Source organism: Austrofundulus limnaeus, unplaced genomic scaffold (genome assembly GCF_001266775.1).
Source record: "Austrofundulus limnaeus strain Quisiro unplaced genomic scaffold, Austrofundulus_limnaeus-1.0 Scaffold7, whole genome shotgun sequence".
Classification (NCBI taxonomy): Eukaryota; Metazoa; Chordata; class Actinopteri; order Cyprinodontiformes; family Rivulidae; genus Austrofundulus; species Austrofundulus limnaeus.
In genome coordinates, this window is record NW_013952409.1 from 4,260,676 (window position 1) to 4,275,466 (window position 14,791).

The following is a 14,791-nucleotide window of genomic DNA, read 5'->3' on the forward strand; positions in this document are numbered from 1 at the left end:
TATATAAACAGTGACAGGAAGCCGGCAACATTTATCAAACACGACAAAAAATCTTAATAAATTTGGGGAAATCTGATGCCTTCCTCACGGTACGGTGGACTGAGAACAGCATTAATCCTGGCCTGATCGCAATAACATCACCTACTCACTTAACATTTTTTATACATTTATTTTTTATGTTTTATTTAAGGAAAAAGATTCAATAAACTTTCAGGAAAAAAGTATTCTAATTGTTTGTAGATGCACTAAAGACAAAAAGTGACGATTTGTTGCGTACGTTTATATTCTGTTCAGTCTGCTACTGTAGTAACTGTTTCACAACAACAGATGGCTTTCTCTGGAAAACCCCAGGGTGCATCAGCATGTGTAGGCGTAATTGATTACTTTATCTTTTATTATTATTATTTTAGGTTTTTGTCTGGTAAGGGCGTCTTTAGTAACATATTGAAGGTACTTGTTTCACACTTTCTAAAACCGATGAATCGTAGTTTTTGGTGCTTTAATTTGGACARTTTCAGACAGTTACTGTAAATGTTAAATTTTGTGCTTCCGTTTGCTTTCAGTTTATCAGCTGAAGCAAATGGGAGTGTTTGGGAGGATTAGAGAGAGAGAAAAAAGGTGAAGTCGAAAAGCTGTGAGATAAAAATGGGAGTAAAGTGGGCGCAGCAGCAGAGGCTCATGGGAGAGGAGATTAAAAACGAGGATAGACGAGAGCAACGCCTCCCCCAGCAGAGCTGCGAAATCCCTGGAGGGCTTTGGGAAAGTCAAAGTGTCTCACCTGGTGCTTTAACTTATCGATCCTATAAGAGCAAAGAATGATGGTGACAAATGGTTTGTAATTTTAAATATTTAAAAAAACACTTAAAAATGATAATTATGGCCATTTAAATTTGAGCAGGGTTGCTGACCTACATGTAAAAAAATCATTGTAAGTGTTAAATTAAGTTTTTTTTCTTGTTACAGGGTTTTCACAGTGAAGTGCTCATGTATTTATAAAAAAAAGGGTTGTTCAATCAATTATTTAATGGAAACAAAACAAGACAGCTGCAGCTTTGATAATTGATAGTCGCCGTGGGAATTTGTAGGTTTCATCATTTTCACTGTAAAAAGTTTTAATGTTAAAAAGAAGCTGTTTAAGATGGCATTAGTATTTATTTCTTGAAACATTTACTGTTTTTTTATGTTTTAGTTACAGAAAGTAAGTCAGACCTACTCAATGGCTTCTTTATCTAAAATTTAGTTTCATGTTTTTCTAATTTTGTACCTTCATTGAAATTTTTGAAATAGTATTTCTATTCATTTGTTACAAATCTACAGATTAGTGATAATTTTGCTCAAGGAGAACGTATAAATTCTAAACTTTCACAAGGTGATTTTAAAAAAGAAATAGCTTTATCACAGAAAGAGAACAAAGGTGGGGCTTTATGCTCTAATAGCCATTTTAAGTTGACACAAAATGGCTCCTCTGCTTATTGCTGTCTCATAAACTGTCTGCTAAAAGCACCGTTTGCATCTAATTCTGTATATTAAATAGAAACTAAACTTTAGCGACATAGAAAGGGAAAAACCAATTGAGTTTTTTTTTTTATCTCCAGATGAGTTGATGATCGTCTCACAGGAACTCTGTTTTATTTTGTCTAAAATAATCTGAACATCTGGTTTTCATCTGCTCGTCTCATCTTCTGTTCGCTTCCGTCTCGTTCACAGGGCTTCTTGAAGAACGAGAGGGACAACGCCCTCCTGTCAGCCATCGAAGAGTCTCGCCGCCGGGTCAGTATCTGCCAAGTCTGATTACTTCTCTTTTCACAAAATACAAAAAACAAAGACCGTGTTCTCTGATTCCTGATCTCCAGGACAAAAACAAGATCAGAATGGAGTAATTAGTCTTAACAGTCGAGGGATTCTCTGCATCCTCGTTTTACTTTTCCTAAAGTCACGAGTTTTCGACTCCGTAGTGCTTATAAAGATTAGCACTTCAACACCTAACAAGCTAAATTTTAGGAATCTGTGCTGGCTGTGATCTGGAAGTCCTTCTGGTGTGAACCTTTGGGGGAATGATTTTGAAACAGCCTCCCTGATGTGCAGAGCTAATAGGCCCCGAGTTTAATTAGCTGCCAATCCCATTATCTTTCTGCTCCCCGAGAGAGGAAGCAGGACGTGCGCGCAAGGGTGGAAACAAAACGCACTCAGGAGTTAAGGAGAGAATGCTGATGCTGGATGATTTTGCAGATTTTCTTTTCTTTTTTTTTGTATATCCACCTACGATTTTATAAATATAATTTCAGTTTAAGCASATTTTATGAGACTTCCTCTGTTTTTTTCAATTTTAAATGTAATATAACCTATGGTCATCTTCATGTAAAAAATGCCTTTTTCTGATTTTCTCTTATTTATCTCTGGAATTTTTGTCGGAAACTCTGATTTGTTTAAAATGTGGATTTCCAGGCATCGGGTTAATGCAGTAAAATAATGTCTGCAGTCTAGATCTACGTCTCCCCGAGCTGGAGATTCAATTATCTCGTGCTCCAATTATCTCACTTTTGAGTCTCTGTGGACAGTTAAAATAGACTAAACCAGGTCTTGATAGTTCTGGTGCTAAATCTGATTTGTGTCTCTAAAATATCCATGCACTTCTGCTTCAACGTAGACGTTATATAGATGATTAGAGTTGGTGTAAATTATTCAAATGAAGTAAAAAGCCTGCAAACAGGAGATAAATGATGGATGAGCCTGAGATCCACGATCCGTGGAGGTCAGAGGTTGAACCGTCGACCCAGCTGAGTTTCAGCACCTCACAGTGAGGGTCTGACCCTTTCCGCTGTAATAGATGTGTGTAAAAGGTTGCCCTGTCCCCCCTGCTTTCACATGCTCAGACGTTCCTGCTGGCTGAGGAGTACCACCGTGAGTCCATGCTGGTTCAGTGGGAGCAGGTGAAGCAGAGAGTTCTTCACACTCTAATCGGAGCCGGAGAAGATGCTCTGGACTTCAGCCAAGATGTGGTATGCTTGTTTGTCTTTGTGTCTATGGTGTAATAATAATGATGTGATTGTGATGCTGTAATTCTGAGTGTTTTATGTGATGCAGAACAGGAACCTGCTGTAAAACAGCAATTATGCTGAGTCAGGCTTGATTTTTAATAATCTTTTCCTGTTAAATAAATAAATCAAATCAATGAGAGATTTATCACAACGGGACAAAAAAAATTACAAAACCATATATTACACTGCTTGGATGTCTCTAAAAGTTTAATCATGATCTCATTTTAACGACTAAACTGTTTACAAATGATTAATTCACTCACTGAAGAAAAGCATCTATTTTGTGTTATATTTTAACTTTTCTTGGACTAATTATGTCATCTTAAAATCTAATTTCAATCCTCTTAGCTGACTTCTTGACAGCGCGTACTCTTAGACCAAAAATAGCGGTCTGATCTAAGAATCAYTGATGCTATTTTTAACATCATTTTATGTAAAATAGGTCTTTGTTTGTGTGTCATCCTGAGCATATCCCAGCATTCATTGGGTAAAGCGCATATAAACCCTCTGGACTGTTTGACCGRCTATCTGGACTGGAAGGATTCTTAAATGACAAAAATCTAGAGCATGAATAGAGGACTTGTCAGACTGATTTATTGGCCTCAGATGATTGACGTGTCTGCTGTTTGTGRTGCTTTAAAGGTTGTTTTTTTTCTTTTTCTGTGGGCTCTTGGTGTGTTACAGCCAAGCTTTGTGAGTGAAGTGACAGCTCCAGGAAGGAGCGCTTTGGACAGTGTGGAGGTGGCTTATGGTCGACAGGTGAGTCAGCATCAGGCTGATTGTTTTCATGCACATAAAAATTTCAAATCAGGGCATAAAACTAGCTTTCTCTAGGTTAGGTTTCTCTTGCAAAACAATTTTACTCTTTATCTTAGAGTTGTTGTGTTTTATGAATATTTTTCTACTTAGCGCTAACAATTAATTTAGCTTTGCAAATGCTAAACCACTAAAAAGTTGAGAATCAGAAGAAGCTAATGCTAACTGAAAATCACTAACTCAAGACCTGTCGTTTAAGCATAGAAGTGYGTGGTATCCACAGAAACATCTGAATATTAGTTAAAAACTAACTGAAATACTAATTTAGGTGCACATGTAAAATGATAAATATGCTACACACAAAATGCACGACACAAGCTTGTTGCGATGTGTGTGTGTGAGGGAATAGATGCTTTTGTTTTTGTTAGCAGGCTTAAARTTAGCAGAACCAAATTTAGTGGATGCTAATTGGTCTGCTAATGTTTTTTCCAAAGGCAAAAGAAAAGTTAGCTTCACTATTAGCTGTTAGCATAAAATGCTAAAATGTGACTCCACACACAAAGGCGTATGACAAACACGTGCGGCGCTACATGTGTGAGGGGTTAGATGTTTTTGTTTTCATTTGAAGAACAAGATTTATCAGGAGCTAATTGGTCTCCTAATGGCTTCCAAAAAAAACCAAAACGCTAACCCTTTAAACAAAAAGTTAGCGGTTCTGTTAGCCGTTAGTGGATTAGCGTGAAATGTTAAAGATGCTACATGCRCTCACAAGGCGCTTGACGCAGATGTGCAGCGCTGCATTAGCTGAACCAAATGAAGTGGACACTAACTGGTCCGCTAAGAGTTTTCAAAGGTAGCCAAAACACTAATACGCTAAACAAATCGTTAGCTGCACTGTTAGCTGTTAGTGGATTAGCTTGAAATGCTAAAGATACTACATGATCACACAAGGTGCATAACACATGAGGCAGCGGACGTAAAGTTAGCAGAAACAAATGTAGCGAAAGCCAGTTAGTCTGTGTTTCTGAAGTTAGCAAAAAGACTGAAATGTTAGCTTCACTATTAGTGGATTATCAAAACTGTGCTGCTTATTAGCACATAATGTTTACATTTTAGCTAATAATAAATATTGAAATCCAACAGTAAAACTAGTAGCTTATTTAACTGATACAGTAGCTTTTATTGATTGGAGTAAATTTCTCGTTAACTTCCAAAATACCWTTGTGGAATCATGATTATTCTAAACAAAGTGCGTCAGTCAAGTCGACTTTGTTTAAATTGGTTTAACTTGAAAGCAAGTTGACTATTTGATGCCGCTGGCCCGGTCATTTGGTTGAAACCAGGCCAGGAAGCAGCAGATCAAAGATATTGATCCGTTTTGGCCTCATCATCCTGTCTGACCTTCTGTTTTTTGCCTCTGTGAACATTTCGGATCTGCCGAGTGACGCAGAGCTTTAACTGCAGACAATGTGTCGCCACATCGCGTGCGGTGTCATCTGTCTCATCTTTGTTATCCTCTTCGACGACCTCTTTAACGTTTTGATTCTGTTTYTGCTGTTTTTTATTGCCAAACATTTCACTCGGTGGTCGTAGCCTTTGAAGGACAAAATCCTCCTAAAATAAATCTTAAAAACGAAACATTAATTTTTTTTCTTCAGATTTATATTTTCAACGAGAAGATCGTTAATGGACACATTCGGCCTAATCTGGGGGATTTATTAGCTTCAGTTGCTGAAAGCTTTGATGACAAGGTAAGAACACAAATTATACTTCAATAAAAACCATGCTATTACAGTAAATGCCTGGAAAAAAAAGACACATTTGCACAAATAAACCTGCACAGTGTTTATAGTTTTTGAAATATTCAGATGAACAAAAATTAAAAACTTTTCCGCACATGAAAATTACCTCACGAGTTGCCTGCTCTCCGTCCTCCAGAACGTGTCKGAGTTGTGGCTGATGGTGAAACAGATGACGGACGTGTTGCTGGTTCCGGCCAAAGACACCCTGAAGAGTCGCACTTCTGTTGAAATGCAGATGGCCTTCGTGCGTCAGGCGCTCACCTTCCTGGAGAGCAGGTAACCGACCTCATTTTGATTCATTTCAATTTATTTTTTATGTTTTATGTTAGATGCAGGTGATGAGTATTCATCAGTCTAAAATGCAGCTCTGTTCTTGCAGATATAAAAATCACACAATGGGAACGGTCTTTGGGAACCTTCATCAGGCCCAGCTCGGAGGTGTGCCTGGAACGTACCAACTGGTCCACAGCTTCCTCAACATCAAGCTGCCGGGCCCTCTACCTGGCATGCAGGTAGGTGACACGCATTCACAGTTTAAATCACAGGACTTCAATTAAAATTCACTAAAGAAATATATATATTATTTAAAATAATTTGTGACAGCCATACTAGTTTTCTTCACACACCATACTTTAAACCAGTGAGAAACCAGGAGCCAGGCATGAGAATTACTGTAAATATTTAAAAAACCAATGCCACCTAAAATTAATTTATGGACGTTTTTAAAAAGCTGCACAGTTTAAAACAAATAATTGTAGATTTTAGAAAAAATGGGCCTTCTAAAATGTGCTCTCATAAACACAGGAAAGCGTGTTCAAGTATACAATTGATCTGGATCCAGACTCTGGTCCTTCATTTGGGAACCCTTAATTTAAATATTTGGCTTTGCATTCAACCAATTTTTGGGCCTATCTTGGCCAGGTCTTCCTTAAAAAAGACGTTCTTGGTTAAATAAAGAAAATATAATAAAGAAAAATATAAATAAATAACCAGCAAAAAGTCTGTTTAAATACAAGCTTGCTTTTTTAAGTTCCCTGATCCACACCGATAAAATAAATTAATATTTACAGCCCGGACCTGAGACCTAATTAGTTCATCAGAACGATTAGATCACGATTAAATCAGTATTTGAAATTTAGACTTCGCCTTATTAATTGCTTGGATCAAGAAACTAAACCATCTCTGGAGGCTTTTTTAAATGATTAAAGTTTGTGTGTGTGTGTTTTTTTTAACATATTCTCATTACATGTATTAAAATGAACTAAACCGAGTGAATAATGAGTAGCAGTTTGGACATTTTGTTACAGATATTGTAGCACAGAATATATATTTTTAATGTTTTCTACTAAACGTGTACAGGATGGTGAGATAAAAGGCCACCCGGTGTGGGCTGTAATCTACTACTGCCTGCGTTGTGGAGACCTGAACGCAGCCATGCAGGTGGTGAACCGGGTGCACCACCAGCTGGGAGACTTTAAGACCTGGTTTCAGGAGTACATGAACAGCCCTGAAAAACGGTGAGGACCACTCAGGTTCTTCTTTTTTTTTTTTTTTTTTGTTGTTTTTTTGTTCGTTTGTCTGTTTTTAACCACGAGGGTTAAAAACGTCTCTTCTCGTTCCCGTAGGCTTTCCCCGACTTCGGAGAACAAACTTCGCCTTCACTACCGCCGAGCGCTGAGGAACTGCGCCGATCCCTACAAAAGAGCCGTTTACTGTCTGATCGGGAAGTGCGACGTCAACGATAATCACGGAGAGGTGGCGGATAAAACCGAAGACTACCTCTGGCTTAAGGTACAGATTTTTATTTGAGTCCTTATTTTCCTCCCAACAGTAGCCCTGTCGGCAGCCCTTCTTTTTTATTTATTTATTTAATTGTTGTCTTCTGCAGTTGAACCAGGTGTGTTTTGATGACGACAGCAGCAGCTCTCCTCAGGACAGACTCACTCTGCCTCAGCTACAGAAGCAGCTGCTGGAAGACTACGGTACGTTATTTCTTTATTACCACAGGTATAATAAAACCTCAAACACCACTCTGTGCAATTCTTTCTATTTTCTATTGATCTGTAGGATCCACTATATTTTTCACAAATTATTTAAGATGATATATTTGCATATTTTTCTCTTGTTTTTTTTATCTTAGCACAAAATATTATCTAATACAAATTAAATGAAGGGAAATGTTTAACTTAAACTGACAATGGCAGATAATAATTGATGATGAGTTCTTTGTATATTTGAGTTGTTTTAAACAAATGTTGAGAGGAAAAAAAGAACTTTTTTTTAAAAAAACTCTTAATTCTTTTTTTTGTGATGAGATATTGATTATAAAGTGTCTGAACATAAATACTGAATGAATAATTTAACACCAAGACAAAAATCTGAATTTTATCTTAACAGGAGGCATTTTGACACAGCTAACTGTCTATGCTAACTATGCTACAACTTGGCCACATAAGAAATGGAAGATAAAACCTGGAAATGTTTTCCAAATCATGTCTCGAATAATATATATTTTTTCCATTCTGTAAGACCTTCTGGAAACCAAACGTTGCACGTGGACAAGACTTTGAACCGTCAGTTAGCATCTTTTGCCTTACCATTGCTAATCACAGCTAATACGTTACAAATATTGAATACAACATTTATAAGGCCGTCCAACCTTAAAATGTGATATTGGCAATAAATCATATACTGATAAAAATCCTGTTAATTTCCCTTTTTTTAATGGTGCCACATTTGTAAGGAACATGCATTCATGGGATGAACAGTAGAGCTGATCTTCAAATCTTTTTGTGTTGTAGTTTTGCATAAAAGGCAGGAACCCTGTAAACTGCTGCAACAGTTGCTCATCTTTTACCATCCGGGTGTCGTTTCTTTCTTGGAGATGCTGCAGAATCCTGTAGAGGTCCAAATTGGATTTATTCCTCACAATATTTGTAATTTCCTGCCGTTTTAAAGTCGTGGAAACTGAGAATGGATGAGGAGAATTGGCCCCTGTAAGGACTCTGCAGGCTCGAAACAAACTAGGTCAAACTCTCCGACTGTCCCTGGCTGCATCACGCTGCGCCCCTGATCTCTCCAAGAATTGCAGTGACCTTGATTTTCCGAAAGCAAGAAATGTTAAGCTGAAAATAAATAAAGGCACGGACCTGGTATCTCCTCAACAATGTTAATGTTGGAGATGAAGATGCTCGTCACAAAAACCACTAAAGAATCTGATTTATTGTATTTTTTTATTTCTGAATTATAAAAACCAGTAAAAGTGAAACCCAAACATTGCTCAGTCAGACAGAGAAGAATTTGTAAAGCAGGAGCATGTGACCTTCCCCTCCTGGAGACCGAAATAATTCAGAGTTTTCTCCCGAGTGTTGCTCTTTCTGTGGGCCACCGCTGCCTGGTTTAGATAAGACCTTCCTGACGCGGCCTCTCCCGCTCTCRCTGCTCTGTGGGAAGTGGAGCCCAGAGCCTCACTGCGTGCTGCTCGCCTCCCTCCGTTGTTTGCTGCAGTGTTCCTTGTTGTCCTCCATTTTGCTTCGCAGCAGGACACAAAGCCCAGAAAACCTATCTTAATTTCTTTACACACTCTGCCGGCGCTCAGCAGCCTCATCTGCTCTGTGTCTCTGCCACTCGTTTGTCCTCTCCTTTTATCTCTCATCCCTCTTTCTCATCATACTTCTTTCCTCCCACTGATTTTTGTCCTCCTTAAAGCTCTCCTCTTGCATATATATTTGTTCTTTGTCATTTCTTGTTTGCATACTCAGCTGCAGCCCCCCTCCCACACACACACTTTTCTATTGCCTCCTTCATCCTTTTTCTTCTCCTCATCACTCCCTCTCTCCCTCTCTCCATCCTGCCTCCATGTGCTCTCGTGCTTTTTGAACTAAAATGCTGCAAGTCTGAGATAAGGCTGTAAAATGGCTGACATGGTCCACCCTGTCAAACTTCTAACCAACAAGAGGATTAAGAATTATAATTAAAAAGTAAACTTGATGACTAAGTACCTGTGCCCGACAAAATATATATATATTTTAATTTCTTCTGGAAAACGTTGATAAGATGTGTACAGAGTTTGGGTGAACTGGGTCAAAAGCTTCAACAGAATCATCTTTTTTTAATATCTGCCTCTTTAGATCAACATTTATTTATCTTTTTGACCCAAGCAGTTGATTTTTAATAGTTTTTATTGCAGTTTTTCCTATATTGTGCGCTTTATTGATAATTAAKTTGTATCCAAACCTTTTATTCTTATTATTTTATATTTTAGACCTAAGTAAGAGTAAGAGTGTATTATTACCCTGAGTGGAGCTGTAGTGTTCAACTTTGCAAACGAAGCTGCAGGTGTCAATAAGTCCATTAAAACRGCGTCTCTTTGACTCCTTTTTTTTCTTCTCTAATGCCCGTTTTCTCCCAACTTCTCGTCCGACAGGTGAGTCCCACTTCTCAGCGATCCAGCATCCCTTCCTGTACTTCCAGGTGTTGTTCCTGACGGCTCAGTTCGAGGCAGCCGTGGCGTTCCTGTTCCGTGTGGAGAGGCTCCGCAGCCACGCTGTGCACGTGGCCTTGGTGCTGTACGAGCTGCAGCTGCTGCTGAAGTCGTCCGGTCAGAGCGCTCAGCTGCGTGAGTGCCGTCGGCTGTTTTTCGTTTTTAGAAGCAGATCTGTGCTCTCCGGTCAGACGACTCAAACTTTTCCACCCCGATCTCCGCAGTGAGTCAGGAGCCCGGCGACCCCCCGATGGTGCGGCGCCTCAACTTCATCCGCCTGCTCATGCTGTACACCCGCAAGTTTGAGTCCACGGACCCAAGAGAGGCTCTGCAGTACTTCTACTTCCTGCGGTAACTCGTCCTACAGTCTCAGGGCGACGCCCCTTTCATCAGACGCTTGTTTTAACTGATGATTCTGATAAATGTCGCCTCGTTCTGCAGCAGTGAGAAAGACAGCCAGGGAGAAAACATGTTCATGAGGTGCGTCAGCGAGCTGGTTATTGAGAGTCGAGAGGTGAGTGAGCATTCTGCTGCGTTTATCAGGTTTCTGTGCAGAGTTGAATCATCTAAACATGAGCCAGACGTACTAAATGATTAATATTTGAATGTAGTTTACAGCACGAATGCATGCATTTGTCTGATATTTTAGTGAACTTTGGATGTTTTTGATGTGTTTTACTGTCTTTCCTGCAGTTTGACATGCTGTTAGGAAGACTGGAGAAGGATGGAAGTAGGAAGGTAAGAGTTTTTCTTTTCTGCCAGTTTCAGTCGCTCCAACACGTCTCCACTCGGGTGCGTCACATTAGAACACGACACGTTAGCGCCTTTGTTAGCCGTGCGTCCGTCRTTTCTTGCTGTGCCGGCAGCACTCGGCCCGGCGTGATGTTTGAGGCTGTTTTTGTCCCTTTACATTTACATCAGCGAACGTTTCATCCCACCCACAGCAGGTCTCTGAACGTCTGCCTACACACTCCTCTGATTGAAGACTTCACTGTTTAAACAGTAAAATAAAAAGTGTTGCTTAACTTTGTAGYACATTCAGACTTCAGGAAGGATTGTGGTAAATTACTCATTTTTATTTTAAAAAAATCCCTTTTTCATATGATRTGACTTTGATATCTCATGAATCTTCTTGTTCCTGCTGTTCGCAGATATCCTTAAAATAAAAAAGTATATCTAAGCCTTAGGTTTGTTCTGATCTTCTTTCTAGCCGGGCGTCATAGATAAGTTTGCCGGCGACACCAGAGCGATCATCAGCAAAGTGGCTCTGGAGGCGGAGAACAAAGGCTTGTTTGAGGAGGCGGTCAGACTCTACGAGCTGGCCAAGGTGAGTGCAGCTCGCTCGTCCAGCAAAACCTTCAAAAAGCTGCTGAATTCTCCCGCTGCCTCTCTCCTTTCCCTGTGCTGCACAGAACCCCGATAAGGTGCTGGAGCTGATGAACAGGCTGCTGAGTCCGGTCATCGCTCAGGTCAGCGCGCCGCAGTCCAACAAAGAGAGGCTGAAGAACATGGCGACGGCGACGGCTGAGAGGTCAAAAACACAGGAAACRAACAAACTCAGGTCCAAACAGATGTGCTGAGACTCACYCTTTGTGTTTTCCACTGCAGGTACCGCTCTCAGGGAGTGGCAGCGGAGAAGACCGTTAACAGCACCTTYTACCTGCTTTTAGACCTGATGACATTCTTCGACGAGTACCACGCGGGTCACGTGGACCGCGCCTGCGACGTGAGTTTTAAGMTCACCTCATCATGTGAAACGATACGAGTCAGAGCTGCAAACATAAATGATGTCATGACTCTCAAATTTTAGATCCATATCTATGAAACTGATTGAGTTGTAGCAATGTTTGTGTTAGCTAAAGTCTATTAGCGGTGGCGGCCATCTTGAATAAATTTTTGTCCTGGTGTTAAGAGAATTTAATGGAAAAATGATTTACGATTAATTCTATTTTTCTTCGTTTGCAGGTGATGGAGCGTTTAAAGCTGCTTCCTCTCAGTCAGGACAGCGTGGAGGAGAGAGTCGCAGCTTTTAGGAACTTCAGTGACGAGGTGCCATCAAGTTTTTATTTATTTATTTTTTAAACACAAAAGGTTGGTTTTTAACAAATGTATGTTTCTGTGTCCAGGTGCGTCACAACTTGTCTGAGGTTCTGTTGGCCACCATGAACATCCTCTTCACGCAGTATAAACGTTTGAAGGGAGCACCGGCGGGCACGCCGGGACGGTCGCAAAGATCCACAGAGGACAGAGGCGCGGTGGGTTTTAGAGCCGAGGAAAAAGAAACGGCTCAATTACTGAGCCAAAAACCTGTGTTTAAAGCACTCAAAGTTCATTTCTTAGAGGCGTAATTTTCTGTTTTCTAAATAATACTTCAGCTTTTTGAAGCGGTGATGATAAAATGATGTAAAAATAAACTTTTGTCCTGAATTTCCCCTCAAACAGCAACTGCGCAGCCAGGCCAGAGCCCTGATCACCTTCGCCGGCATGATTCCTTACAACATGGCCGGAGACACAAACGCAAGACTGGTGCAAATGGAGCTGCTGATGAACTGACCACACACCCCAAAACACACCTCACATACACACCAAAACACACCCCTACCCCGCTGCAGATCCTTGGATTTTGACGACTGTCATTCACAAACCCTTTTGTGTTTTTTAGTTTGATTTAGGCTCCTGCCCTCAGCTCGATCTTTACAAATGTTTTGTTTTTCATCCATCTGAGTTCTTCTCATCTGTTTGTTTGTTTTTTATTTTTATTTCTGTTTCATGTTTGTATCTTTTAAATTTTTGGAATAAAAAACCAATATTTTCAGTTGTCCTTTTTACGTTGAAACGTTAAATCCCATTTGACTTTTAATTTATATTTTTTTTACTTTATTTTACTGCAGATATTGATAAACTTACATTAAGTAGTTAAATTCTGCCAAAATATTCCAGCAATCGTTTGTTTTAAAGTTTTAAACTTTAAATAAGATAAAATCTTTAGTTTCTGCGCACCATCATTAAAAAACTTATCGTTTTTGTCCCCATACTCTTAAATTTTACCCATTTCCTTTGAAAGGTGTACCTTTCACAATAAGAGTATATATGACCTGACATTACTAGTACTCATTGCAAACTACAAATTAAATAAAATATATCTTGAGCCATCTTAACTGATGCAGTTTGAAGAGTTTTCTCCGGTGGTTTTTCTAGATTTATTGAAATAATATTCTAAAATGCAGGTATGCACACAGTGTAAACAAAGTACTTTTATTTGCTTCATTTAAACCGATACATAAAAACTGTCATACTTCTTCACCCCAAATGGATCTTTCATGGTCATCCACCATTCTTAACCTTTTTTTAGTCACTTCGTCTGTTTCTGTTGAAAATCAAACACCTGGTAGTTTTTGTTTGTTTTGTTTTATTTGGAGCTGTCTTCATAACGTTTCAATGAGTGCCTTTAATGTTTCAGTCAGGACATTTCTCTTTGTGTTCAGAAGGTTTAGAGCTGAAGAATCAAGTATGTGCCGGACAAAGTCAACCGGATTTGTGAGTTTCCTGGTGAAACTGAAGGAACGTCCTCCATGCAGTCCTCCAGTGGCCGCAGGCTGCAGGTTCTGTGGCAGATGGTTGGTTTCAGCTCAGCTACGAGCCTGAGGGCTTGTTTGCTATTTGAAAGAAGCCAGCTCTGATTCTGGTTCCCAAAATTGGGATTGGGACCCTAATCTGGGTTGTAAAGACCAAATATTGAGATGATCTAATTAAGAGAATCTGTGCTAATTTGTCCATAATTATTGAGGATGTTTATAAACCAGTTATAACTCCAGTCAAACATCTACAAATAAATCAAAACTGAAGACTCAGTTTTGGCGACGTTTTCTGTTTTATGTCTTTGGCCCTGACTTTGTCCCTCAGTCTGGCCTGAGAAGACACAGATGGTGTTTTGTTGTCCTGTTTTGGCTGCAGACGTTTTTAGGTYGAGCACACAGCTGAAGCATCTTTTCTAATATTCAAAGGTTCCCAAAGTTTGGATCAGGACTCCAATGTGGGCCGTGAAACACTGAGCGGGCTTCAAATCTCAGCTTACATTAAAAAGGGTGAAATCAGTGGTTAAAACTTTTTGTACAGTCATTTTACCCATATTTAATTGGGTTATTACCTGTTTTTGTTCCTTTAAACCAGAGTTCATCATGTTGTGGGTTTGGACTGTTTGAAAATGACAGTTTTTGCAGACGGCACAGATGAGATATAAAAACTAGGGCCTGCTGAAGCTGCTGTGAGGATTTTGCAGCGGACACGCCGGCCTGTCAGGTGTGTGTGCTGCAGCTGGTGTTGTGAATCAGGCCGATGACACACACCTCCTAGAAGCCGGCTATTTCACAACACCAGGGTGGCACCGCATCACTCACCTCCAGACTGGACCTGCTGCCTGGAAGCTGCAGAGAAGATGCTGTAACCACTGTCCTCTCTACTGATGTGTGAATAAATAATGTTTCCTCAGTGGTTAGTTTTGTGTCGTTCATGCTGAAAATCAAATCAAAACTCTTTATTATTTTTTAAATATATATTTTTTAAATATTTGACTTTATTTACACATTATTTCCCTAAAATTATTTTTGAAATACCAGTTTCTTCAAAAAACATCTTAGCTACTCAGCCATTTTTAGCTTTTGGCTACTGCTACTTTTAGGTACTGTTTTGTAACTTTCAGGAATCATACTGTT

The 14,791-nt window shown here is 39.6% G+C and overlaps 1 protein-coding gene across 1 annotated transcript in view; it reads left to right on the forward strand.

Annotated features, from left to right (window-relative positions):
• Window positions 1–12,922, forward strand: part of nup93 (nucleoporin 93) — a gene marked incomplete at its 5' end in the record, with an annotated part of 26,335 nt that extends 13,413 nt beyond the window's left edge. Inside the window, 19 exon segments of the mRNA XM_014034035.1 lie at window positions 1,708–1,770; window positions 2,874–2,999; window positions 3,723–3,797; window positions 5,453–5,545; window positions 5,733–5,872; window positions 5,976–6,108; window positions 6,956–7,113; window positions 7,222–7,387; window positions 7,485–7,578; window positions 10,023–10,214; window positions 10,304–10,430; window positions 10,521–10,593; window positions 10,773–10,817; window positions 11,290–11,406; window positions 11,492–11,610; window positions 11,688–11,805; window positions 12,045–12,128; window positions 12,206–12,334; window positions 12,522–12,922. Coding sequence (XP_013889489.1) covers window positions 1,708–1,770; window positions 2,874–2,999; window positions 3,723–3,797; window positions 5,453–5,545; window positions 5,733–5,872; window positions 5,976–6,108; window positions 6,956–7,113; window positions 7,222–7,387; window positions 7,485–7,578; window positions 10,023–10,214; window positions 10,304–10,430; window positions 10,521–10,593; window positions 10,773–10,817; window positions 11,290–11,406; window positions 11,492–11,610; window positions 11,688–11,805; window positions 12,045–12,128; window positions 12,206–12,334; window positions 12,522–12,632 — 2,163 coding nt within the window. The 3' untranslated portion in view covers window positions 12,633–12,922.
• Between the last annotated feature and the right edge of the window lie 1,869 nt (window positions 12,923–14,791).